Genomic DNA, 27,256 nt, shown 5'->3' with positions numbered 1-27,256 from the left:
AATATTTTACCCGGGATGCTGATGACCGGCAATGTGTGTTATTACTGTGTACTAAATAAAAACTATTTACCATGGAAATGGGAAAAGTAAAAAACTATTTAAACATATTTATAAGTGTTTGGGTTTTTTTTAAATATAAAAATGTGTTATTCGGCTACATAATAACTATTGAACATGCCACTGTCCTTGGTTCAACCTTCGTCCTAAGTAGGAATGCCCCTATAAACACCTATCCCGATCAATATAAATCCAACCTTTGCTATACGCCCTCATCATATTCAAATGTCAAATGATAGCAGTAACTATGACTAATCGGCGAGAGGGATTGGTTATTTTCAGAGGCATATTAACTACGCATAATAAAACATGGAGGTGTCAATCTATATTTAACCCACATTACATATCATGTTTTAGTTTGATGTTAAAATAACACTGGTCATATACAGTAATATTAAAAACTGAATTTCTCCACTACCGAAGCTGTTTTAAAGATGTATCAGGCGTTATTGCTCCGGGTAACGCAGCACACTGGCGTGATATTTGATGCACAATTTAAAACAGCTGTATCGAAACAAATGGTAATATGTGCGTCATTTTCAGAACGTACAGACACGTTTAACACGTTTGTAGACGCAAAGCATTGGAATAAGTTACATAGTTACATATAGTTACATAGTTACATAGTAGATGAGGTTGAAAAAAGACATCCATCCATCAAGTTCAACCTATGCTAAATTTAGACAACAGATACTTTATCCTTTATCTATACTTACTTATTGATCCAGAGGAAGGCAAACAAAAAAACCCAGAGTCATGTCATCCAATGATATCTCATAAGGGGAAAAATTAATTCCTTCCTGACTCCAAGAATTGGCAATCGGATTACTCCCTGGATCAACATCCTTCCCATGTTTACTTATTTCGTATATCCCTGTATAACTTTCCTTTCTAAAAAAGATGTCCAACCTTTTTTTGAAGATATCTATTGTATCTGCCATCACAGTCTCCATGGGTAATGAATTCCACATTGTAACTGCCCTTACTGTAAAGATCCCTTTCCTTTGTTGCTGGTGAAATCTCTTTTACTCAAACTTAAAGGGATGGCCCGAGTCCTTTGTACTGCCCGTGGGATGAATAGTTCTTTTGAAAGCTCCTTGTATTGTCCCCGAATATATTTGTATATAGTTATCATATCCCCTCTTAGACGCCTATTTTCTAATGTAAATAAATGTAATTTAGCTAGTCTCTCCTCATAAATTAGATTGTCCATCCCCTTTATTAATTTGGTGGCTCTTCTCTGCACTCTCTCTAGTTCCATAATGTCTTTTCTAAGGAGTGGTGCCCAAAATTGTTCTCCATATTCAAGTTGCGGTCTTACTAATGCTTTGTAAAGGGGAAAAATTAAGTTCTGCTACAAATTGTTTTCATAACCTATGTACAAAGTACACCTCAAAATTCTGCATTGGATTTGACTTCTTTATAAACAGAATCAAATTAAACAAATCAGAAAGTAACAAACAAATATGATATATTCACTTTCTCTTTCATATGCTCTATACCCGATAGATGCTTTATAAGCTTAATTTTCGTTCCATAGATAAACAAAACAATAATCTTACTGAGCATCATATTCGTGAAAGAATACGTCGCTGGAAACCCCCGAGGAAGATCCCCACAGGCAGCGAAACGTCGGGACTCTAACAGTGTTCGTTAGGTATTCTTAAAGTAACATAACTTACGTCACCGCACTGGCCCAGTGTTGTTTTTGACGTACTTTTTCTGACGTTATCCTGCTGTGTTTTGGGACCTTTTTATTTACCTTACCTAGACCCATGTAGGACCATTAACGTTAATTCATTGAGTAAGCTGCCAAGCCAACTCTGCACACGTGAAACATATAACTTATAACGTTTGTGTACACCCCACAAAATTCCCATTTAACGGCACTTAATTATCCTCACTTGTCAATATTTTATTTGATCAAAATAAAAGATTACATGGAAATAGAAATGTGGTTGAAAAATTACAACAAAAACCCATATACTATGAAAAAGTCACGGACTAAACAGTGAATTCAAATACGTTTAAAGATAATATTGAATAGGTCACCTAGGGATTGTGCAATAGGGTTAATATTTTCACAGGTGTGTTGGATACCACAGTACAACAAGCGTGATACCACGTGTATGTCACAAACGTTAATGTAATTAGTGGTGGTATTTCTCCATACAATATCATTTACGGATAATAACTGGAACACACAAGCAGCTGCTACAATTATAAATGATACATCTTCTGGTAACATAAATACTTTCTGAATAAAACTTAAAGAAAAAGCATAGTATTATGCTGCCTTCTTGTCCGGAAGAACATTTTATTGAGGCTCGGTTCTGATTTAATTCTCAGGTCTATATTAGGAGATCAGAAGTGTTGACATGCAGCACACACCGATGATACTTTATACAAAATGACTTGTCCATATGGCTCCAAGAGTGCCCCAGCCAGATCATCATAGCTCACAGGGGTCAACAGAAGTAAAATTACAGCATCAACACTTTCACAGCTGGAGAGGGGAGACTCCTAATACTATTTCCCAAATATAGAGGTCAATCTATTGCTGTATTAGCACGTCGCAGTGTATAAAAGTAGTTGGGATGCAGGGTATCTTCATCCTTCACTGACTCTGCATCTAGAGGTAAGTTACTGTCAGTGAATCCCAAGATTTGGGTAATGGCAAAACTCCTACCGTACCTTTTTATAGTCCATTACTGTGCAGATTTCTACAGGTACTAGATATACTTTGGGGACAATTCAAAACACCGAAAAGTGTGTTGCTGATGAGTGATTGCATTTTTCTTTATATTCGTGCACACTTTATCTTCCCCCTATGTCTGACAAATCTTCTTATTTGATTTATCTTAGGCGATATATTGTTTAAAGATCAACATTGATGTAAGAGCTTCCCAAATAGGTCTCTTCTTTATATTGAATGTATGAAGAAGGGGTCTCTCCTATTCCATTTCCATAATATACCTTATTTTACTTTTCCCAAAGAGCTATGCTCACTTGAAATGATCATGCTACCTTTCTTGGCGCCCCACTATTGGGGTAGTCCAAATACTCGTCATTTTGCTTTTCCATTTTCTAATAGTATTTCTATAATATTGCAGAAGTGTTGTAGCCTCTGGGGACTGATACGGGCGTTCTTTGTGGCTGTGGTTGTACACAAGTCTCTTCTTCACATGCTCAGTCAGTGCATTCAAACTTTGTGCGCAAAATCAATCATTTTTCTACAAGGCCACAGAAAATATTACATCCTGCAACAAACCCACATTTTACAAACTAGCACAGTGTTTTTCAACTGGGGTTCCTAGGAACATTTGGGTTCCCCGGGCACCCCTAAAGGGTCACCTGCAATTTTCTGGTCATTTCAAAATTATACCAAATACAGACGAATTTAAAATGTATCTGATCTCAGACACGCTGTTAGAGAGGGTTGGGGTTCCTTACAATGTATCTGATCTCAGATGCGCTGTTAGAGAGGGTTGGGGTTCCTTACAATGCTTCTGATCTCAGATGCGCTGTTAGAGAGGGTTGGGGTTCCTTACAATGCATCTGATCTCAGACGCGCTATTATTTATTTATTTATTTATTTATAAAATATTTTACCAGGAAGTAATACAGTGAGAGTTACCTCACATTTTCAAGTATATCCTGGGCATAGAGTTAAGATAAATAATACATGGTTACAAATACAGTTACATAAGTGAACAGGGTATACATTATATTAGAGAGGGCTGGGGTTCCTTACAATGCATCTGATCTCAGACGCTGTTAGAGAGGGTTGGGGTTCCTTACAATATATCTGATCTCAGACAAACTATTAGAGAGGGTCGGGGTTCCTTACAATGCATCTGATTTCAGACGCGCTATTAGAGCGGGTTGGGGTTCCTTGCAATGCTTCTGATCTCAGACGCTATTAGGTAGGGTTAGGGTTCCTTACAATACATCTGATCTCAGACGCGCTATTAGAGAGGGTTAGGGTTCCTTACAATGCATCTGATCACAGACACGCTATTAGAGAGAGTTGGGGTTCCTTACAATGCATCTGATCACAGACACGCTATTAGAGAGAGTTGGGGTTCTTTACAATGCAGCTGATCACAGACGAGCTATTAGAGCGGGTTGACAAGGAACTTTTCATCCAGGCCTTCGTAGACTGTAACATTAGCTATAGCGTTCTTGTGAGTTCATAAGTAAAGGACGGAGCACAGAAATATAACAGAAGTCTTTGCCAACCAGCTGTTCTGTATCCTTCCCTTTCAAAGTATATTAACTACATTTATTAAAGTCCACTAATAGGACTCTGTGAGAAATAACAAAGTATTCATTACAGTAACCAAATTCCAAAAATGTTAGCATTGTGCTTTCTGTGAATTAAACAAAAACTGTCTGTCTTTTCTGCAGTTTAATTCCCTTGACCTCAAGGTTTTTTCCATCTTGAAGGATACTAGAGGTACGTGTTTGCGTGCTATTTGTTACTGAGATATGTACTCAGAATGTAGAAAATGTACAATTTATGATTTTTGATAATTCCCCTTTATTAATTCCCCCAGGGATAGAATAAGTATTTCAGTAATCTAAACATTATATACTGTATGATCCTTATTTTTATATGTGCCATAAAAAGCTTTCAATGTGCAGAATAATTACTACGAGTGACGCTACACCCAGAAAATCCCAAATAAACCGGCTTGTTTTACTCGAGCACAAATCACGGCTTTCTTGCTAAATGTAACGAACTCTGACCTCTGCTTCACAATGTTTCATTGGAAACATTTATTCAAAACATTCATTAAAAAGAAATCACGCAGCGGTCGGCTGTTAGATCACACAGCAACACCGAGGACCAGATTAACTAAACAGTGCAAAACCAGCGCACTATCCTCCAATACGTGTTATCGCATCTCCATCCCTCATTATCTGCCATTCAAGACATTGGCCGTTAAAAATGGATTGTGGTGCGATAAGCCGTATCACACGTTAAAGAATTAAAGCGTGAGCTTAGTCTTAGCACTATTTAGTACATCTAGGCCTGACTGCCTTACTGATCTTTTTTTCCCACAGAGCATCGTCAGCCATGGGTGACGCGGAGATGGCCATATTTGGGGTGGCGGCCCAATTCCTCAGAAAGTCCGAGAAAGATAGGATTGAGGCACAGAATCGACCATTTGACGCCAAGACCTCCTACTTTGTGATTGATCCTAAAGAGATGTATGTGAAGGGTATTATCCAGAGCAGAGACGGCGCGAAAGTTACTGTGAAAAAGGGCGATAATACCGTAAGTTGCAAAACAACCAAGCCTAAAGAGTTTGTAATGGTCATCAGATTCTATTCGGAACATTTGGGGATCAAAAAAAATATTAATGTTACCATAGATGTTGCCAACTGCAGAAAATAGGGTATGTTACATCTGCATTTTTAAGTTGATAGAGTTGAATGTTTTTTTAACTAACATGTATAATTATTATTCTAGCCATTTGTGAGCTACTTTATTTACTGATGTCGTTCACTGTTCTTGATCGCTCTAGACTGTAACAGTGAAGGAGGATGAAGTCTTCCCCATGAATCCACCCAAGTACGATAAAATTGAAGACATGGCTATGATGACTCACTTGAATGAACCATCTGTCCTGTATAACCTCAAAGAGCGCTATGCAGCCTGGATGATCTATGTAAGGATTTTCTTTCTCTCTCTCTCTCTCTCTCTCTCTCTCTCTCTCTCTCTCTCTCTCTCTCTCTCTCTCTTATATATATATATATATATATATATATATATATATATATATATATATACTGTATGTATATACAGACACAAACACACAGGTGTTTTTATTTTTGTGTCTAGCTGTACTAAAATGTAACAAACAAAATGATGGATCAGAAGAGCATATTAGGTTTATTGCCGATGCCTCCAGCGAGTGAGGCTGAAATCCCTATAGTGAAGGCAATCACACCTTTCCATTTTTTGTCTGCTCTGGGGGTCATTGATCCAAGTAAAATACCTGATTTATCAAACAAAAGTTTCCAATGACTTGAACTAAAAAAAATCAATTTTATGAAATTGGGGCTGAATTGTATTGGGCTATAGTAATATATCCACTATGATAAAAGAGCCCAACGTTAGTAGATTGAAATTAAGTATTCAAAATGATATTATCTAGATCTGTAACATTGCCCCTTTGGTAAAGCCTTTACCAAACATATGCTGTATTTACAACTAGTTAATATTTATCTTTGCTCTTTTCTACTTAGACCTACTCTGGCCTCTTTTGTGCCACCGTCAACCCCTATAAGTGGCTTCCTGTGTATAACCCAGAGGTGGTCGATGCTTACAGAGGCAAGAAGCGCCAGGAGGCTCCCCCCCATATCTTCTCCATCTCTGATAACGCCTATCAGGCCATGCTCACCGGTAAGCTGTTCTTAAGCTGTAGCAAGTGGTTGGAAAGATAATGAAGACAGGAATCAATTACAGTGTAATAGTAATAATAATAATTTAAAAAAAAGGAGGTTGGACTTTCAGAAGGACTAGATAATATAGAGGCCAATCCTGTTGTATGTGGCAAATTAATAAGAAGTGATTACAGTAGGTTGAGCAATAGCCTAAGGGCGTGATCCTACATGCAGTACACAGCTATTTGGATGGGACTCTTTTCTCCAAATGAACTGATGATGCAGCCATAGGAATATAAATAAAGAATAGGAGCACTCACAAATCTTTTCTTAGTAATTCCGCGGGTACACATCCTTCAAATGCCTAGGTACACATCCTTCCAATGCCTGGGTACACATCCTTCCAATGCACGGGTACACGGTCTTCCGATGCCTGGGTACACGTCCTTCTGATGCCTGGGTACACATCCTTCCGATGCATGGGTACACGTCCTTCCGATGCCCGGGTACACATCCTTCCGATGCCCAGGGTACACATCCTTCCAATGCCTGGGTACACATCCTTTCGATGCCCGGGAACACGTACTTCCGATGCACAGGTACACATCCTTCCGATGCACAGGTACATGTCCTTCTGATGCACGGGTACACATCCTTCTAATGCATGGGTACACATCCTTCCGATGCACCGATACACATCCTTCCAATGCCTGGGTACACATCCTTTCGAAGCCCGGGTACACGTCCTTCCGATGCCCGGGTACACGTTCTTCCGATGCCTGGGTACACGTCCTTCTGATGCCTGGGAACACATCCTTCCCATGCATGGGTACACGTCCTTCCGATGCCCGGGTACAAATCCTTCCGATGCACGGGTACACATCCTTCCGATGCACGGGTACACATCCTTCCGATGCCCGGGTACACATCCTTCCGATGCACGGGTACATGTCCTTCTGATGCACGGGTACACATCCTTCCGATGCATGGGTACACGTCCTTCCGATGCCCGGGTACACATCCTTCCGATGCCCAGGGTACACATCCTTCCGATGCACGAGTACATGTCCTTCTGATGCCTGGGTACACATCCTTCCGATGCATGGGTACACGTCCTTCCGATGCCCGGGTACACATCCTTCCGATGCCCGGGTACACATCCTTCCGATGCACGAGTACATGTCCTTCTGATGCCTGGGTACACATCCTTCCGATGCATGGGTACACGTCCTTCCGATGCCCGGGTACACATCCTTCCGATGCATGGGTGCACGTCCTTCCGATGCACGGGTACACATCCTTCCAATGCACGGGTGCACGTCCTTCCGATGCACAGGTACACATCATTTCAATGCACGGGTACACATCCTTCCGATGCCCGGGTACACATCCTTCCGATGCACGGGTGCACGTCCTTCCGATGCAGAAGAGGAACATCAGTAAGGAAAATAATGACCGGGTCTCCTGTGGTCTTGTGAAAGAAACGGTTTATCCAAGAGATCAATGTTTCGTCCTACTGTGGACCTTTTCCCAAGATCTCCTGAATAAACCTTCACTTTTACAAGACCACAGGAGGGTCGTTCATTATTTTCTATACTTTGCTATAAGAATATTGACTGTAAATCTACAAATTGTAATTTAAATCAACATAAAATAAGTAAATATGCTACTGTTAATATATGTTTCTTCTATAAAATATTAATATGTTACTGTTGAATTTTCCTTTCCGGTATTAATTACACTGTCCTTTTTTAAATTTAATTTTTTATAGATCGTGAAAATCAGTCTATCCTGATCACGTAAGTATTAAACATTGCTAATTTACTGTAAATGGGTCGCAAATGGTTTTCAGAAAAAGATGTTTAATGAATAACGCCTGGTGTTCAATGTCATTGTTTGTGTGTTTCATTTCTTAGCTAAACGCCTTCTTTTCTCCCCCAGCGGAGAATCCGGTGCTGGGAAGACAGTGAACACGAAACGCGTCATCCAATACTTTGCAACAATTGCAGCTGTTGGGGAAAAGAAGAAAGAGCCGGCACCGGGAAAGATTCAGGTTGGTTGCAATTCGCCCGTCTAGTGATGAACAGCTTAACTCTTTGGGGATTTATCATAAACAAGCTCTATGTGACGATGATGTGGTGGGTGGTGACTACTAGTTTCTCTATCTGAAGGTCCAGGCTTGAGTCAAACAGAAGGAACTAGATCAGGGACGGCCAACTTCAGCCCTGAAGGGCCACCACCAGGTCAGGTTTTACAGGTACCCCTGCTTCAGCACAGGGGGTGCAGACATTCTGACTGTGCCACCTGTGCTGAAGCAGGGATATCCCAAAAGGCCCTTGAGGACTGGACATGAGCATGAATTAATTAACACGTTTGTTCCATTTGATGTATCCACTAGAAGGTAATTAACAAAAAAAAGTCTGTCTCTTGAAACAGATAATTATCTGCGGGGAAACAGGTGTGGGATGTCATTGAATGGAGTGGTGTAAATAATATAACCGCAAGTAGATTGTTGATGTGAGGAAGTGATGGGCTTGTTTTATTCTTCTGCAGGGGAATCTGGAGGATCAGATTATCCAGGCTAACCCTCTGCTGGAAGCCTTCGGCAACGCCAAGACCGTGAGGAACGACAACTCCTCCCGCTTTGTAAGTTACGGTAGTCCTTGCACACAGGTCTGACGTGCTCTGGAAGACTTGGATTAAAAGTACATGTATTTTCACTGTTGTAAAATCTAGATTGCAGCTGCAGTTCAACTTGAGACTCCACTAACAAATGCACAGATAGTTATTATAAATATACCATTATTATTTATTTTGTTTACAATGGCAGCTTTAACTGTATGTATGTATATCTTTATTTATATAGTTCCTTCCAAGTACACAGCGCTTTACAGCAGTAATACACGTGACATAGTATGGTAACATCATGGGAATACGCGCTTTAGACATAAAACAAGAGAAAAATGAGTCCCCGCCCCAAAGAGATTACAAACTGAGTCTTAATTGTGGCCTCGTGTCTGTAGTTACACAGTTATCACTCTTAGCTGTCAGTATCCACTTTAAACAGCAATGGCAAAAACTGTGCAAAGGATTTGTATTGTTCCCTATTCTAATGCATTAAAGGCGATTCTGCAAATCTTTCCATAAGGAGTTTAATGCACAGTTATAAATGTACCAAACTTCCGCTCAAATTGATGCCTCTTTATTTGTGTGTTAGCACACATCTCACTATGATCAATATGTCACTGTGATGTTTAATGTTTCCAATGAGGCTCCAATGATCAATGAGGCTTCGACCGCTACACTCTGCGTCATTATGCAGTTATATATTTAGGATGGCTCACACTTCTTTCTGACACCGGTGCATTAAGCAATTAATACCCTTTTTTTCTTAAATACAATTTATAATATATAATTTGTGTAATGAATAGGGTAAATTCATCAGAATTCACTTTGGAACCACAGGAAAGCTGTCCTCTGCTGATATAGAAACATGTAAGTTTCCTATTTAATGTCTTCAATCTTATTGCCGGATGGTGCATTACAAGACACCGACCGCTATTAACATACTTTGTATTCGTCTGTTTACCTAGATCTTCTGGAAAAATCCAGAGTAACATTCCAGCTGTCAGCTGAAAGGAGCTACCACATCTTCTATCAGGTCATGTGCAACAAGAAGCCAGAGCTAATTGGTGAGTTCTAGCCCCATTATCTGTGCATTTAGTGACGAGTATTTCTTTGCTGTCTGCAGGATGTACGGGGAAATGCGTAAAAATGTACTGGCGCGAAGCAATACGTATTGTACCTGATCATGAATGTCCATTTCAATATTTTGGCAGATATGCTCCTAATTACAACCAACCCTTACGACTTCCACTTTGTGAGCCAAGGTGAAATCACAGTTGCAAGTATTGATGACCAAGAGGAGTTAATGGCCACCGATGTAAGTTTCTTCACACATTTTAATTACTTATTTGAAAAAAAATCACAAATAGGCAGAAAAACTATAACATGTCAGACTCACATACCTGTACAGTATGCAATGCCACTATTACTACTCAATACTATATCTACTGAACATTGTGTCATTACTGCGGTCAATGCCACTATTACTACCCAATACTATATCTACTGAACATTGTGTCTTTACTGCGGTCAATGCCACTATTACTACTCAATACTACAGTTCATCTACTGAACATTGTGTCTTTACTGCGGTCAATGCCACTATTACTACGCAATACTATATCTACTGAACATTGTGTTTTCACTGCGGTCAATGTCACAGTTTCCCACTGCATGTTTGTGTATATTTCCATAACAAAACCCATCTTAACTCTAATGATGTTCTCATGCAGAGTGCCATTGACATCCTGGGTTTCAATCAAGATGAGAAAATTGGTATCTATAAGCTGACGGGGGCTGTGATGCACTACGGTAACCTGAAATTCAAGCAGAAGCAGCGTGAGGAGCAGGCTGAGCAAGACGGCACGGAAGGTAACAAAACGTTGGGCCATCCTGCACGAGATACATAAATGGGGGCATTAAACGGTTAATGAGGCTCCCTGTACACTATACAATTAAGAAAAAATATTGGCAGGCGGAAAAATGTGACAGAAACAATTCCACTTTCTACTGCCTGTACGTTGTCATCAATGTCAGGTTTTCCTTGCCTATCAGGAATAGATCAACCTACAATACCAGCCTCCCCTCCTATTCCCATTATCAGGAATAGATCAACCTACAATACCAGCCTTCCCTCCTATTCCCATAATCAGGAATAGATCAACCTACAATACCAGCCTTCCCTCCTATTCCCATTATCAGGAATAGATCAACCTACAATACCAGCCTTCCCTCCTATTCCCATTATCAGGAATAGATCAACCTACAATACCAGCCTTCCCTCCTATTCCCATTATCAGGAATAGATCAACCTACAATACCAGCCTTCCCTCCTATTCCCATTATCAGGTATAGATCAACCTACAATACCAGCCTTCCCGCCTATTCCCATAATCAGGAATAGATCAACCTACAATACCAGCCTTCCCTCCTATTCCCATTATCAGGAATAGATCAACCTACAATACCAGCCTTCCCTCCTATTCCCATTATCAGGAATAGATCAACCTACAATACCAGCCTCCCCTCCTATTCCCATTATCAGGAATAGGCCAAAGTCATCCACACTCCCTCCTGCTTGAAAATATGTATAATAGTAACTTTATTTCATATAGCGCTTTCCTCCCAATGCGCGTCACAATTACAGCATAATGCGCGGTACGCACTACAGCAGATTTTTTAGACAAAGTCCCTGACCAGCTGAGTTTACAATCTATGTTTTTGGAGCCTTTACTCGCTGAGCCGTTACCCACCGAGCCCTTACTCACTGAACCATTACTCACAGAGCTGTTACCCACTGAGCCATTACTCACTGAGCCCTTACTCACTGAGCCATTACTCACTGAGCCCTTACTCACTGAGCCACACCTTCAGCCTGTGTCCCTGTTGCAAGAGTACTGTATTACTGTGTGTCAGAGAAACAGATCTAGTCCAGTCTTTGTACTAGAAGAGTTAGTAAAGGTTATTGCACTCAGTGGGGCAATATGGTGGGGGTACTGTATTATGAGCTTATTACTGCCAGTGGGGCATTATGGTGGGGGTATTACGAGCGTATTACTGCCAGTGGGGCATTATGGTGGGGGTATTATGAGCTTATTACTGCCAGTGAATCCTATGGATAATGTATGATATTCTACATTATATCACAATATTCTGCCTTTATCAGCAGGCGCAGTTACCACCTTATTCATATCATTTTAGGTTTAGTTACACCCCTGACGTTACACTTGCTGTACAGACCAAAGTTTCTGAATGCCTCTCTGGAATATCATCCTGGATGGCCCTCCGCCGCCTGAAACTTAACACGGCAAAAACAGAGCTCCTCATACTTCCTCCCAAACCAGGCCCTACTACCTCCTTCCACATTACTGTTGGAAATACGATCATTCACCCAGTAGCCCAAGCACGCTGCCTAGGGGTCACACTCGATTCCTCTCTCTCATTCTCCTCTCATATTCAACACGTTTCTAAAATTTGTCGCTTTTTCCTCCGCAATATCACAAAGATACGCCCTTTCCTCTGTTACTCGACTGCTAAAACTATGACTCAGGCCCTCATTCTCCCCCGTCTTGATTACCGCAACGTCCTGCTGTCTGGCCTTCCTGCCTCTCACCTGTCTCCCCTACAATCTATCCTAAACGCTGCTGCCAGAATCACTCTACTCTTTCCTAAATCTGTCTCCGCGTCTCCCCTCCTGAAATCCTTCTCCTGGCTTCCAATCAAACCCCACATCTCACACTCAATTCTCCTCCTCACTTTTAAAGCTTTACACTCTTCTGCCCCTCCTTACATCTCAGCCCTAATTTCTCGCTATGCATCATCCTGACTCTTGCGTTCTTCTCAAGGATGTCTTCTTTCTACCCTCTTTGTATCTAAAGCTCTCTCCCGCCTTAAACCTTTCTCACTCTCTGCCCCGCACCTCTGGAATGCCCTTCCCCTCAGTACCCGACTAGCACCCTCTCTATCCATCTTTTAGACCCACCTTAAGACACATCTGCTTAAAGAAGCATATGAATAGCACTGGATAATCCTGGACACATGATACATAAAGCTTGGCCCCCTGCAGACGCACTTACTAGAATTCCCTCCTACTGTCTCTGTACGTTCCCCCTACCTACCAATTAGACTGTAAGCTCCTCGGAGCAGGGACTTCTCTTATTAATGTTACTTTTATGTCTGAAGCACTTATTCCCATGACCTGTTATTTATAAAATGTGTTATTTATATGATATGTATTATTACTGTGAAGTGCTATGTACATTTATGGTGCTATATAAATAAAGACATACAATACAATATATTTTTTAAACTATTTTATAGTTGCTGACAAAATTGCCTACTTGATGGGCCTGAACTCAGCGGATTTGCTGAAGGCGTTGTGCTACCCAAGAGTGAAAGTTGGAAATGAATTTGTGACCAAAGGTCAAACTGTCCAACAGGTAATTTGTGTGCTACGTCTGCAAAATGTACTAAATGTGACACACACAAGAGTATAGCATAATAATAGTTGAACTATTATTTCATTAAAGGTATACAACTCAGTTGGTGCCTTGGCCAAGTCTGTCTATGAGAAGATGTTCTTGTGGATGGTCGTTCGTATCAACCAGCAGTTGGATACTAAGCAACCAAGACAGCATTACATTGGGGTCTTGGACATTGCTGGCTTTGAGATCTTTGATGTAAGTAACAGAAGCATACATATGAAAGTAATAAGTACAGTTATTACTCAGTATGGTATTTTAATTGCAGCCTGTAACAGAATGAGTAATGTGTCTCTCTCTCATTTGTCAGTACAACAGCTTGGAGCAGCTCTGCATCAACTTCACCAATGAGAAACTGCAACAGTTCTTCAACCATCACATGTTTGTCCTGGAACAAGAGGAATACAAGAAGGAAGGGATCGAATGGGAGTTCATTGACTTTGGGATGGACTTGGCTGCCTGCATTGAGCTTATTGAGAAGGTACACTATATTTGTAATATTTAAGTGATGTATACCACATTTTCACATAAGGTCATTACATTATGTTTATATGCCGACACATTCCTCTTCACTAACACATTTCTGAATCTTTAGGGGTACAAGTTAAACCATGGTGGGACACTCGCAGAACTGCATATGAAGATCTCTGCTGAAATCATTTGCAACTTTTTACCTGAAGAAACATGTTGAAAAACCTAAAATATAATTAGTGTTAATGTAGCAATTTAAATACTTCACAAGGAAAGTCTTCCAGATCAATATTGATTAATCTAGAAGATTGTATCTGTCCAGAACACAGCTGAGAATATTGTGGCAATGCAGGTTGGAGAACCTTTAATTGGCATTTTTAACTGCATGAATATTATGAATAAAGAGATAGTTTAGTCACATTTAATAACTTTCATTGTCAACCATGTGTTGGCTGAAACAGAAAAAGGAAACATTTGCAACTTTCATATATAAATGCAAGAAAACTTGCCATTAGATCTCATTAGATAAAGTTGTGTTTTGTTCTCTCTTCTGCAGCCAATGGGCATTTTCTCCATCCTGGAAGAGGAGTGCATGTTCCCCAAGGCGACAGATGTTTCATTCAAGAACAAGCTGTATGACCAACATCTGGGAAAGTGCAAGAATTTTGAGAAGCCCAAGCCTGGAAAAGGCAAAGCTGAGGCTCACTTCGCCCTTGTGCACTATGCTGGGACGGTGGATTACAACATCAGTGGCTGGCTCGACAAGAACAAGGACCCCCTGAATGAAACTGTCATTGGACACTACCAGAAGTCTTCAGTGAAGCTCTTGCAAGTCCTATATGCAGCTGGTCCAGAAGGTAAGGATTATGTTTTTTCATAAGATCTTGGGGTCTGATACATTGTGTTAGACATCATCTTGAACTGATTAAAGAAATTAGCAAATCATCTCATGAAACAAAGTGGTATGATCACTAATTGCCAACATGTAAAATTGAGTACCTCTTCTGTTTCAGATGCCGCTAAGAAGGGCGGTAAAAAGAAGGGTTCTTCTTTCCAGACCGTGTCTGCTCTTTTCAGGGTAAATGCTTTTGTGTAATGCTCAAACCAATGTCGGTTTTTATTCTCATGAATAAGTGATACTCACATCTAGCATACCTATCCATCATAGGAAAATCTGAACAAACTGATGTCCAACCTGAGAAGCACTCACCCTCACTTTGTACGGTGTCTCATTCCAAATGAGACAAAGACACCTGGTAAGTTAAAAAAAGAAAGCCTATGGTACATGCAGTATATCCATTAGTGGATAAAATCACAACCCTTTATTCCGGAAGTATGGTTTTGATTGTTTTTCTTCTGTACTGTACATTAATGATTTCATTGTTTAAGGTACAATGGACCATTACCTGGTGATGCATCAGCTTCGGTGTAACGGTGTGCTGGAAGGCATCAGGATTTGCAGGAAGGGATTCCCCAGCAGGATTCTATACGCGGACTTCAAGCAGCGGTACGGATTTCCCCCATCACAGTTAATAATAATCAGTAACAAGGAAGCATGTGCATGATAACATATATTTAAGTATGAAAGCAAAATGTTACTATCTTGGTATTTTTCACTATGTGATTATTGTACTGAGGGGATACTGCCACACACTGACTATTTCAATGTCGTCTTCTTCTGTCATGTTCCTACAGTTACAAGGTCCTGAATGCAAGCGCTATCCCTGAGGGACAGTTTATTGATAGCAAGAAGGCTTCAGAGAAACTTCTTGGATCTATTGATGTTGACCATACACAGTACAAATTCGGACACACAAAGGTAAAATGGTTTGTGAAGACACACAATAGTGCAAGTCCAGAGTCTTTACAGTATGTGTAATAACTTTATTCAATATATATTTGTGGAATCAAGACAATCGTGACCATAATTCTGAAGCCCAGATTAAGTGCACCCCGATATCAGTAACCCCTCCTTACTATGCTCACAAATTTCACATTGATCCCAGTGCATGAAGATGAGATTTTACTAAAGCTAAACATTCAATGTTGGCCTGAGCAAGTGCAATCACAGGTCCTATATTCCACTGCCCAGTCATTGCTAAACCAGTTGCCTAATTAATCAACTTTATTTTGTCATCTGACCATATCCTTAAAGAAAACTGGAACTATCCCAGTTTTTAAAGTGATGAAAAACACATTGTTTCGAACTACAGCCCAATCTCATCCAGTGCCTATAGTGTCTATAGTGCTTATAGTGCCTATAGTGCCTGCTTATGGTTCCAAAAGTTCAATAAAGAAACGGATCTCTCTTCTTGGACCGCTGATCTCTCTCAAAACCACTAACTGTTTAAGATCTTTTAAGACTTCTACTGTTTTATACTTTAAACATGTTTGTAACTGTAATATTTCATCATTGCAATAATCTGCACCAGGACATATCTGAAAAGGAGCGATAACTCTCAATGTATATTTACCTGGAAATATTTTATAAATAATCCCCACTAGATGTACTGGGTACAATAAGTTACCTGTTCCCAGGGTAGCCTTAGAGACGGCATTCATAGCATGGTCGAAGTTTTGGGATTTCCTATTAACAAAGAATGGAGTGCATATTTGTTCTCAATATTTGTTACTACAGTATCATTTTCTATACAAATTATGAGATTCCGCTTCACATCATTCTGTTTCTAGGAAGTATAAATATCGGAATATAAGCATACAAATAATGTTGACGCCTACAGTAAATCCAACAGAAAAAGGAGAGTCATTTAGTCTGAAAGCCATTATTTTTTCACTCCAGGTGTTCTTCAAAGCTGGTCTTCTGGGTACTCTTGAAGAGATGCGAGATGACATGCTGGCACAACTGATCACCCGTACTCAGGCCATGTGCAGAGGATTCCTCATGAGAGTGGAATTCAAGAAGATGATGGAAAGGAGGTACAATGCTGCATATTCTTTTTTGTAATTGTGTAATTGAATTATTTGTTGAAGAGTTGGATCGGATGGTGGTACAAGTTGGTTGCAATATAGCATCTAGTAGCTGTCATGTTCCTTTAAATTCCAACACAAGGTTGGTAAATTACCCAAAAAGACCTCAAAGTGTTGAACCAAATGCTGAACCAAACTGTTTAATTCCCAGGGAGTCTGTTTTCACCATTCAGTACAATGTCCGCTCATTCATGAATGTCAAACACTGGCCTTGGATGAAGCTGTATTTCAAAATCAAGCCTCTTCTCAAGAGCGCCGAATCTGAGAAAGAGATGGCTGGTATGAAAGAAGAGTTTGAGAAACTTAAAGAAAACTTTGCTAAATCTGAAGCCAGGAAGAAGGAGCTGGAGGAGAAAATGGTCTCAATTATGCAGGAAAAGAATGACCTGCAACTTCAAGTGCAATCAGTAAGTGATTCAAAATATAGAGGGGATGTGAATGCTATTTCAAAGCTGGGATAAGTGTTTTTCTAAAAGCCTTTCCTTTTGTAGCAACTTTTAACTATCAGCAGAAATGTGCAGTCAAAACTGTTTGCATACATTAACTCACCAACAACAACCACAATACCAACCTGAAGCTATTCAGCAAAACTATGAGAAAGCTGAGACACAACGATTGGTATAAAACAAAATTCCCCATTATAGCTGGTAGACAAATAAGTAAATAACACCAACAGCATGTGCAAAACAACCTTAGATATTGAGGTAAGGGGTCATGAAGAGAGTACATTGATGGTACCATTGGTTGATTTCAGATTACTATATTGTACGGTTTTCTTTTCTCGAAAACCTTTCACAGGAATCAGATAGTTTGTCAGATTCAGAAGAGAGATGTGATCAACTCATCAAAGCCAAGATACAACTGGAGGCGAAAATCAAGGAGGCCAATGAGAGGCTGGAGGATGAGGAAGAATCCAACGCTGAGCTGACAGCAAAGAAAAGGAAACTTGAGGATGAATGTTCTGAACTGAAGAAAGATATTGACGACCTGGAGCTCACGTTGGCCAAAGTAGAGAAAGAGAAGCATGCCACAGAAAACAAGGTCATTTTATTTCCTTATTAAAGCAGTTGCATCCCACATTAAATTGTGATCATGGTCTTTTAGTATGGAACATGCAGTATTACTGATGGTATTTATGATGATTTATACCTATCTATAAGACTTAATTTTCTCCATCACTATTCTCCTATTAATGCAAAAGTATAAACTAGCTACATACTGGTGTCAAGAAACAAGATGTCAATGGGGAAGAAGATATTAGACCTCATATTACAGTACAAAGATGTATTTTCCTCACCAAAAGAGTATTGAGAAATTAGGTTACTTACGGTATTATTTTATTTATCATTATTGTTTGAAAACATCCAAAGTGTTCTGGCTATAATTGTTAAAAAAAAAAAAAAAAATGAAATTTACTAAAGATAAAATAGTCTCGAACTGGAAGTTAATATTGTTTTATATAAAATGGTACTTTATATCCATGCAATTTAAGGAAATTACAGAAAATACATAGAAATCATACATTGTATATTTTGCTATTTGGACATTAATTATGCTGCACTTAAATAATCCGAATGTGTTGAATATATAGGTTAAAAATCTTACTGAAGAGATGGCTATTCTGGATGAGAGTGTTGCCAAACTTTCCAAAGAGAAGAAAGCCCTTCAAGAGGCCCATCAACAGACATTGGATGATCTCCAGGCTGAGGAAGACAAAGTCAACACTCTCACCAAAGCAAAAACCAAGCTGGAACAGCAAGTGGATGATGTACGTATAGGCTTCACTGTTCTCTCTGGTGGGATATGTTTGTGGTGATATTCTGCCTCCAAACTGCCAATACATCCAGTAACAATTCTGTGATATTCTGGGTTATAATGGCATATCACATGTTGTGTTACCACTTGGTTAAATGTCGCATGCTACATCTGTTACATAAACGCCGATAATGGAAACTGCAGGTGTCGAACCAAATTGTTTGTCCCCACACTTTCCTGCAGCTTGAAGGGTCTTTGGAGCAAGAGAAGAAGCTCCGCATGGACCTGGAAAGATCAAAGAGGAAGATGGAGGGTGATCTGAAATTGGCCCAAGAGTCTACAATGGATTTGGAAAATGACCGGCAGCAGCTGGACGAAAAAGTTAAAAAGTAAGAAACTGATGTCCGAGACAGAGCTATATATTTTAATATTGCATGTAGAATACAGACTCAAAAATGACAATTGTGTAAATAACAATATGCTTTCCATTCCATAAAAATGCTGTTTATTTCTTTTAATTGAACAGGAAGGAGTTTGAAATCAGTCATTTGCAAAGCAAGGTTGAAGATGAACAGGCTCTTGGTACTCAGTTGCAGAAGAAAATTAAAGAGCTTCAGGTAAAGTCTTCAAACTATAGAATGGGAAATAGCTTTAATATTATACCAATATATCCAAATGACAATGTATTAAGAAATTAATCATTATGAACTCTCCAGGCCCGTATTGAGGAACTTGAAGAGGAAATCGAAGCTGAGCGGGCAGCCCGTGCAAAGGCAGAGAAGCAGCGGTCTGACCACTCCAGGGAACTTGAAGAGATCAGCGAGCGTCTGGAAGAGGCCGGTGGGGCAACTTCTGCTCAGATTGAGATGAACAAGAAGCGTGAAGCAGAGTTCCAGAAGATGCGCCGTGACCTTGAAGAGTCCACACTGCAGCATGAAGCCACCGCTGCTGCTCTCCGTAAGAAGCATGCCGACAGCAGCGCTGAGCTTGGAGAACAAATCGATAACCTCCAGCGTGTCAAACAGAAACTGGAAAAGGAAAAGAGTGAATTTAAGATGGAAATTGATGATCTTGCCAGTAACATGGAGTCTGTCTCCAAATCAAAGGTATATATAAAGTTACCTGACTGCAATCATTCTCTAGCTCTGGTTGTCATTTTGCTCTGTACAATCAGAAAGTATAATTTGTTTCTGCTTCTTGACAGTCAAACCTGGAAAAGATTTGCCGAACCTTAGAGGACCAATTCAGTGAAGTTAGGACAAAAGAGGAAGAGCATCTGAGAGTAATTAATGACATAAACTCTCATAAAGCGCGTCTTCAGACGGAAAACGGTAAGTGTGCGCATCACATTGCTCTGCACTGCAAATAAAGGCAAACCAAGGTACATTGTACTAATCCTGGTGCTTATTCTATTCATTAGGTGAATACTCTCGTCAACTGGAGGAAAAAGAGTCTTTGGTTTCCCAGTTAACCAGAGGAAAACAAGCTTTTACTCAGCAAACTGAAGAACTGAAGAGGCATTTGGAAGAGGAAACAAAGGTACGTTCATTACAATAATGAAACAATGAATAAACAACAAATATAATGGTGATATAAATATATATGAAAAAATATACTCAAGCACACCAAAAATGGAAAATGTCAAAAGGTAACAAAAGTGGTAATTAAATGATTTAAAGAAGTCCTGGGAGCATCCAACGTTTCGGTGCATACAGGCGACTTCATTAGGGATATACATTATAAATATACTGTACAATAATAAAAATAATGCTTGTTTGGTTAATGTCCATATTTTCTTTGCTATACTTATTGGCATTGATCTGAAGATCTCCTTATAAGCCTTATATCAGAGAAGAAAACACAATTGCTTTCAATGGGATTTATTTTCTTTAGCATTCGATTGCTCCAGTTTTGCAACAAGGAGATTTTAAAAAAAATAACACCCATTGTGTCTCTTAGTTAATATATATTAACATCAGTTTTAATGCCGTGTCACTAAAGGCTAAGAACGCCCTCGCCCATGGTATGCAATCTGCCCGGCATGACTGTGACCTTCTCCGTGAGCAATATGAAGAGGAACAGGAGGCCAAGGCTGAGCTGCAAAGAGCGTTGTCCAAGGCCAACGGTGAAGTTGCTCAGTGGAGAACCAAATATGAGACGGATGCTATTCAGCGCACAGAGGAACTGGAGGAAGCCAAGTATGTTTTCAATGAATACCCTGTTTTAACCTCCCAGGGAGACATGACTTTGTGAGACACGTTATTATATTACAACGTTGTCTATACAAAAAGTGATATTACTCCTCAACTATTTTGCCGTTTTTTACTGATGAATCCAATTAAGACTTTGAATATTGCTTAATTAGAACTATGACATATTTTATACAATGTTTGGATTATTTATGAACTATATAAAGAAATTGATTGTTGCATTGCTTGTTGGCAAGAATTGTATGCCAGGATTCCCTAAGCACCAATTATTTTTTGCCAACACTCTTCTTGTTCAGCAATGTTTACATTATAATAGGGGGGGGGGAGTTATACATATATTGAACACATAACAGTTATGGGAGCCTTGATGAAGATCCCATTCAAGTATATTGACTTCCAAAATGGAATGTCTGATGTATCAACTCAGTCTTGTTTCATGTCAGGCAAATGCTTATTTTATTTAACCAACTGTATTTGTCTTACAAAGAAGCACTCAGCAATGTGACTAATAATTATTTTTAATCGACCATGAATTTATACTATATTGGTCATTTGTATAACAGGAAGAAGCTGGCCCAGCGCCTTCAGGAAGCTGAGGAGCAAATTGAGGCCGTCAATTCTAAGTGTTCATCTCTGGAAAAGACAAAGCAGAGGCTTCAAGGAGAAGTGGAGGACCTTATGGTGGATGTGGAACGTTCGAACTCGGCCTGCGCAGCCCTTGACAAGAAACAGAGGAACTTTGATAAGGTTTTGTTACATATAATTACATATTTACTTGTAGAAAAGTAAATACTGCATACTCTGGAGGGAAAAAAACAAACAGGAAGCGTATTTGAGAATGGAAATCCATACTCATATAATGATTGCTACCATTCCCAGATACCATGACTACAAATTAAAAATATTAAAATTGAGGGAGCCAATGCACTTCTGCTAACTGCAATGTACATTATTACATTATCAGTTATTGCAGTACAATAACCTGTTAAGTTTTTCAAGAGTTACTAAACATTGTTGATTGCAATGGATAAAATAACATATAAATATGCAGTAAAACACATATCAAGATGTTATTTTATCTAAGTACCCATTAACTAATTAGTAGATCTGAAATGTCTCCCTTTTAGCTTAATCTAGCAGTGAAACAATTCTACATTGTGGTTTTTTATTGCCTAGGTTCTGTCAGAATGGAAACAGAAATATGAAGAATCCCAGGCTGAACTGGAAGCCACTCAGAAGGAATCAAGGAGCTTAAGCACAGAGGTTTTCAAGATGAAGAATTCCTATGAGGAAACATTAGATCAACTTGAAACTCTAAAGAGAGAAAATAAGAACCTTCATCGTAAGTCGTTACTATGCCCTAAAGACATATATGCAGACAGGGTGGAATGCTACAAATACTCTTTGGTGCCTTTATATGAACCTATCAAGAAGATACAATAGAGATAGGATAAATGTTTAATGTTAGTTTAATAGGCTAATGTAAAGAGATATTATGCCAAGACTGTATAGAGTATCCAAAGTATGAAATTTTGTGCATGGAGTATGTTTAGCAGTTATAAGCTTACCTGCTCTTATCTGTGTTATCGTAGAGGAGATCTCTGACTTAACTGAACACATTTCTGAGACTAGCAAGAGCATTCATGAAATCGAAAAAGCCAAGAAGCAGGTGGAACAGGAGAAGTTTGATCTCCAGTCAGCTCTGGAAGAAGCTGAGGCAAGTACCAAACCCATAAACCCTACAAACATGTTTAGAGTATAAATGAATGTTTTGTTAAACATACCCATTTGGATACATCTAGGGTTCCTTGGAACATGAAGAAGCCAAGATCCTTCGTATCCAACTTGAACTGAATCAAATAAAGTCTGAAGTTGACAGAAAGCTGGCTGAGAAGGATGAAGAGATGGAACAGATAAAGAGAAACAGCATGAGGGCTTTGGAATCAATGCAGAGTACGCTTGATTCTGAGATCAGAAGCAGGAATGATGCCCTGAGGCTGAAGAAAAAGATGGAGGGAGATCTTAACGAAATGGAAATCCACCTAAGCCATGCCAACCGCCAAGCTGCTGAGGCCCAGAAGCAGCTGAGAAATGTGCAGGGACAATATAAGGTAGTTTTTCCGACAAAAGTATCTATTGTCATTTGGTATCACATAATTGACTAAGATTGATTACATTGATTTCTTCCTACGTAGGATGCCCAACTGCACCTTGATGATGCTATTAGAAGCAGCGAGGATCTGAAGGAACAGCTGGCTATTGTTGAAAGAAGAAATAACCTTATGACTGCAGAAATTGAAGAGATGAGAATTGCCCTGGAACAGACTGAGCGTGGACGCAAAGTAGCTGAACACGAACTCCTTGATACCAGTGAGCGTGTCCAACTGCTGCACACTCAGGTACAGAGGACCGCATTTTTCTGCACTGTTATATATTTAACTTGAGCCCTAGTTCTGACTTTATTGCCTTATTAATCTAACCACCAGAACACCAGCCTCATCAACACCAAGAAGAAGCTCGAGTCTGATGTGTCTCAACTGCAAACTGAAGTTGAAGAGACTGTCCAAGAGGCAAGGAACGCAGAAGATAAAGCCAAGAAGGCAATAACAGATGTAAGTCCTGTTTCTTTTTAATCGTCATTACAAACAGCTTTGCATTTTCCAACTTTGTAAAATGAAATGTACACTACATCTCATCTTCATTGTCTAGCAACACTTATCATCAAATATACTAGATGTAGCAACGATTTAAACACTGCTTTAATATTTGATAATGTTGTTGTATCTGTTAAGATTAATGCGTTATCTGCTTTGCTGCCTCCTGCTAATAGAATAGTAACCCAAGTAACATTTGTTGATTGATTTAGGCTGCCATGATGGCTGAAGAGCTGAAGAAGGAACAGGACACGAGTGCCCACCTTGAGAGGATGAAGAAGAACCTGGAGCAGACAGTGAAGGATCTGCAACACCGTCTGGATGAAGCTGAGCAACTGGCCATGAAAGGTGGCAAGAAGCAGCTCCAGAAACTGGAGTCCAGGGTAAGAATCTACTTTTCTGCTTACCAAAAACATCTGCAAAACCTGACTTGCATGTGAAAAGTGTTGACTTGCAAAACAAACATTAAGGTTAATGAAAAAACAAACCCAATACTAATGTTTATCCTAAAAAGCAACGCACGTGTTAAACAGAATACAATCTAAAAAATTAACACAACTGTTTTCATTGTTTGCATATTATTATATGGTTATATTATGTGCTATTCTACTCATATTGCAGGTGCGTGAACTTGAGCACGAACTTGAAGCTGAGCAGAAGAGAGGCTCTGACGCCATCAAGGGCGTGCGCAAGTATGAGAGGAGAGTGAAGGAGCTGACATACCAGGTATATTACATACAGCAAACGCCAAGAACATACAATCGTTCTTCAAGTCACCTCCCTTTCTCATATTGTTTTCCTTACTTACAGTCTGAAGAGGACAAGAAGAACGTGTTCAGACTTCAGGACTTAGTGGACAAGTTGCAAATGAAAGTGAAAGCTTACAAGAGACAATCTGAGGAGTCTGTAAGTATATAGAAATCAGCAGTCATTCAGATACGTTACTAAAGCTGAATTGACGACCACTTTGTATATATCATGCATATGTAACGGGTATTCCCCCACCCAAGAGCATATGGTATGTGTGTGCGGGGAACCTAATGTTACCAGGTGTGGTGCTTTACCTGTTAGGCTCACAGGAGGCTAAGCCTCCACCACGGGGAGCCTGGGGCACGTATAAATCATAGGAGTAACCTCGTACTCGGTGCAGCGCCTCCACCTGCGATGGCTCCCACCAGAGGGGGAGTGGTCCTCGCAGGACAATTTATATATATATCACTCACACAGCATGTAAAACAACCAATAACTTTACTGTAGCAACCATACTTAATCATATATATCAACAGGTGTCCCTCTCTAGAGGAGACACTACTACTGCGTCTCGCAGGACGCTACCCCCTTTCACCGGGTGATCCCACCCCGTGTCCAGTAACCCCACACAATATGTCCTCCACCATCAAGTGAGATAATTATATGTGTGACTGCGCAGCCACTATGTCTTGTATGAATGGATGTTATAGTTGGTGCCCTTGTAGATTACCTGCCGAGCACTCCAGTGCCCGGGCCTGCCAAGGAACTTCACAAAGGATCCTGATGACGAGTGAATACAGGAAGTGCCGTCCGGGGCGATCCCACCCGGATGGCTGCTGCAGCGACAGCGAAGGTCTGAGCCCAGACCTCTGGATGGACGCGCAGCGTCCGCTGTGTCCCTAACTGACTCTGGATAATAAGGGGCAGGGTCCCTAACCTGGGGCCTGTCCCTGAACAACACAACACTACTGGTGGCTCAGGGCTATCTGGGGCCTAGGGGGCTGCTGGCCTAGTGCAGGGAGTCACTGACTCCTGCACCCTACCTCCTTCCCCTGGCTGCTCCTGACGCCGACTGCCTAACGTGCTCCAAGCCCGTGAAATGTATCCAATCTCCCCTGCAGGGATATGCTGTAGCCCTATTGGCTCCCTGGGGTCATGTGGGGCGCTCCTAGGCTCATGGGATATGTAGTCCCTCTTTAGAGCCCTCTCCTGGTAGGCTAGTGTCTCGCGCGCTAGTTCTGCACATGCGCGAGCTGCCTGTATGCCTCCCGTCGTATGGGTCTACCGCGCATGCGCGAGGCAATGCACAATGGCGGCGCCCTGCTTCGGGTGGTGCCGGGAGCCTCGCAACGCGATCGCGTCCCCGGCAACCGCCCACACGCATCCCCAGCAACCGGCCGCAGTGAGTCTCGGAGGGGGGGGGGGGTCCACAATGGAAGGGGAACCGGGTTACACATATGATTTATATTTCTAAAAAAGCATTTAAGCCGGAGATCAATCTCACGTTATCTGCCAATGGCTTAAAGGGATCGAGCTCCCATACCCCTTATCGGAGCTCAGTAACCCCTTAGTTGTTAAAAATGTTAAAGTACAAGTAAATGATCAATAAATTCGCTCCATAAACACTTTATATTGCGAGTGATACTTGGATGTGCTCACTATTGCTCAATAATGTAATGATTCTATAAATATGTTATAGTACTGGACTTCAAATAAGAAACAGCAGACTAATTATTGATCCCTTTAATACATGTATTTTAGGAGGAACAGGCGACTGTACATATGTCTAGATTCAGGAAAACTCAGCATGAACTGGAAGAGGCAGAGGAGCGTGCTGATATCGCAGAATCACAAGTCAACAAGCTGAGAGTCAAGAGTCGCGATATTAAGGTGAGAATGTTTTCTTCTAAGCTTGTGGAGTCACAAACCCTCAATCAGAGGTATTGATACTCGATCTGTGTTTTCTGCCATTCAAGTGGATTGAGGTTAACGCCGATCAATACTCGTTATTAATCCCTTTGGTTTGTAACAATACTACTAAAGATATTATTAAATCGTTATAACTTCGATCCCAGTTCTTTAGTGCAATGCTGATTATCTTAAGAAATGCTTGGTTTAATACTAAGAAAGGTATTTTCGGTAGGGATAGTTGAACCTTGTGAAATTATCCCTTTTTTTGTACAAAGAGATCTTTGTGAACATTTCCGAACTCTCGGTAACGCGGCTGCTTCGGCCTGCGTTTGCAGCGATGTTTTAAACATTGAATACGGTGAAATGGTCTTCGCTTTTCAGGCCCTCTTCATACATATTTGAATTGGGACTATAATACAATATCAATATTGATAAATTTGTAATAATGCAAATAGCTTTTGGATTAAGACTTGCATGTGCCTATTTCTTCATTTTAACAGATATACAGTATGTCATCGTAATGGCATTGGTTCATTTGTTTAGTGCAGTCATTTTTCAACCCTATTCAACATATTTAAATCGATAATCTTATATTATTGATTCAAATCCTGGTTATTTAGCTTATTAATAGCATGGAATTCCACAAAACTTATTGTGCCTTACTGTTTAACTTCCTACTACCAATGTTCCCGTGCAATAGAATATGTGTTTAAATATTACTTTGCTAAAGGAGTCTATGTGCAAATATAAGTGCAATGTGCATAACGTGATAAAAAGGTAACACATCTAACACTGGGCTTTTTTCTCTCTTACAGATAGTAAAGGTAGCAGAAGAGTGAAAAGAACGTGAAAATATTTACAGAGAATGTTCATATAATATGGGCTGCTGTGTAAATAATTGTGCTGCTATGTAGTATGCATAAAGCTCTAGATGCAAATAAATTATATGCAAACAGTG

The 27,256-nt window shown here is 40.1% G+C and overlaps 1 protein-coding gene across 1 annotated transcript; it reads left to right on the top strand.

The window, feature by feature from the left end:
* Positions 1 to 2,624: 2,624 nt before the first annotated feature.
* Positions 2,625 to 27,256, top strand: LOC142472554 (myosin-4-like). The gene is made up of 41 exons (XM_075579608.1): positions 2,625 to 2,695; positions 4,468 to 4,516; positions 5,128 to 5,341; positions 5,592 to 5,735; positions 6,316 to 6,472; positions 8,225 to 8,252; positions 8,395 to 8,506; positions 9,007 to 9,099; positions 9,885 to 9,948; positions 10,047 to 10,145; positions 10,293 to 10,396; positions 10,812 to 10,950; positions 13,399 to 13,517; positions 13,608 to 13,757; positions 13,870 to 14,040; positions 14,587 to 14,887; positions 15,044 to 15,108; positions 15,199 to 15,286; positions 15,420 to 15,537; positions 15,726 to 15,849; positions 16,831 to 16,967; positions 17,170 to 17,425; positions 17,817 to 18,059; positions 18,610 to 18,786; positions 19,017 to 19,162; positions 19,300 to 19,390; positions 19,490 to 19,879; positions 19,978 to 20,104; positions 20,194 to 20,312; positions 20,775 to 20,971; positions 21,547 to 21,730; positions 22,160 to 22,325; positions 22,576 to 22,700; positions 22,786 to 23,094; positions 23,179 to 23,382; positions 23,470 to 23,595; positions 23,850 to 24,020; positions 24,259 to 24,363; positions 24,448 to 24,543; positions 26,149 to 26,277; positions 27,114 to 27,256. Exons 3-41 carry the CDS (start codon positions 5,141 to 5,143, stop codon positions 27,135 to 27,137), a joined length of 5,799 nt encoding a protein of 1,932 aa, XP_075435723.1. The 5' UTR covers positions 2,625 to 2,695; positions 4,468 to 4,516; positions 5,128 to 5,140; the 3' UTR covers positions 27,138 to 27,256.

Source organism: Ascaphus truei, chromosome 22 (genome assembly GCF_040206685.1).
Source record: "Ascaphus truei isolate aAscTru1 chromosome 22, aAscTru1.hap1, whole genome shotgun sequence".
NCBI lineage: Eukaryota > Metazoa > Chordata > Amphibia > Anura > Ascaphidae > Ascaphus > Ascaphus truei.
The sequence above is the reverse complement of the archived record's forward strand: the minus strand, read 5'-3'. Positions and strand labels throughout refer to the sequence as shown.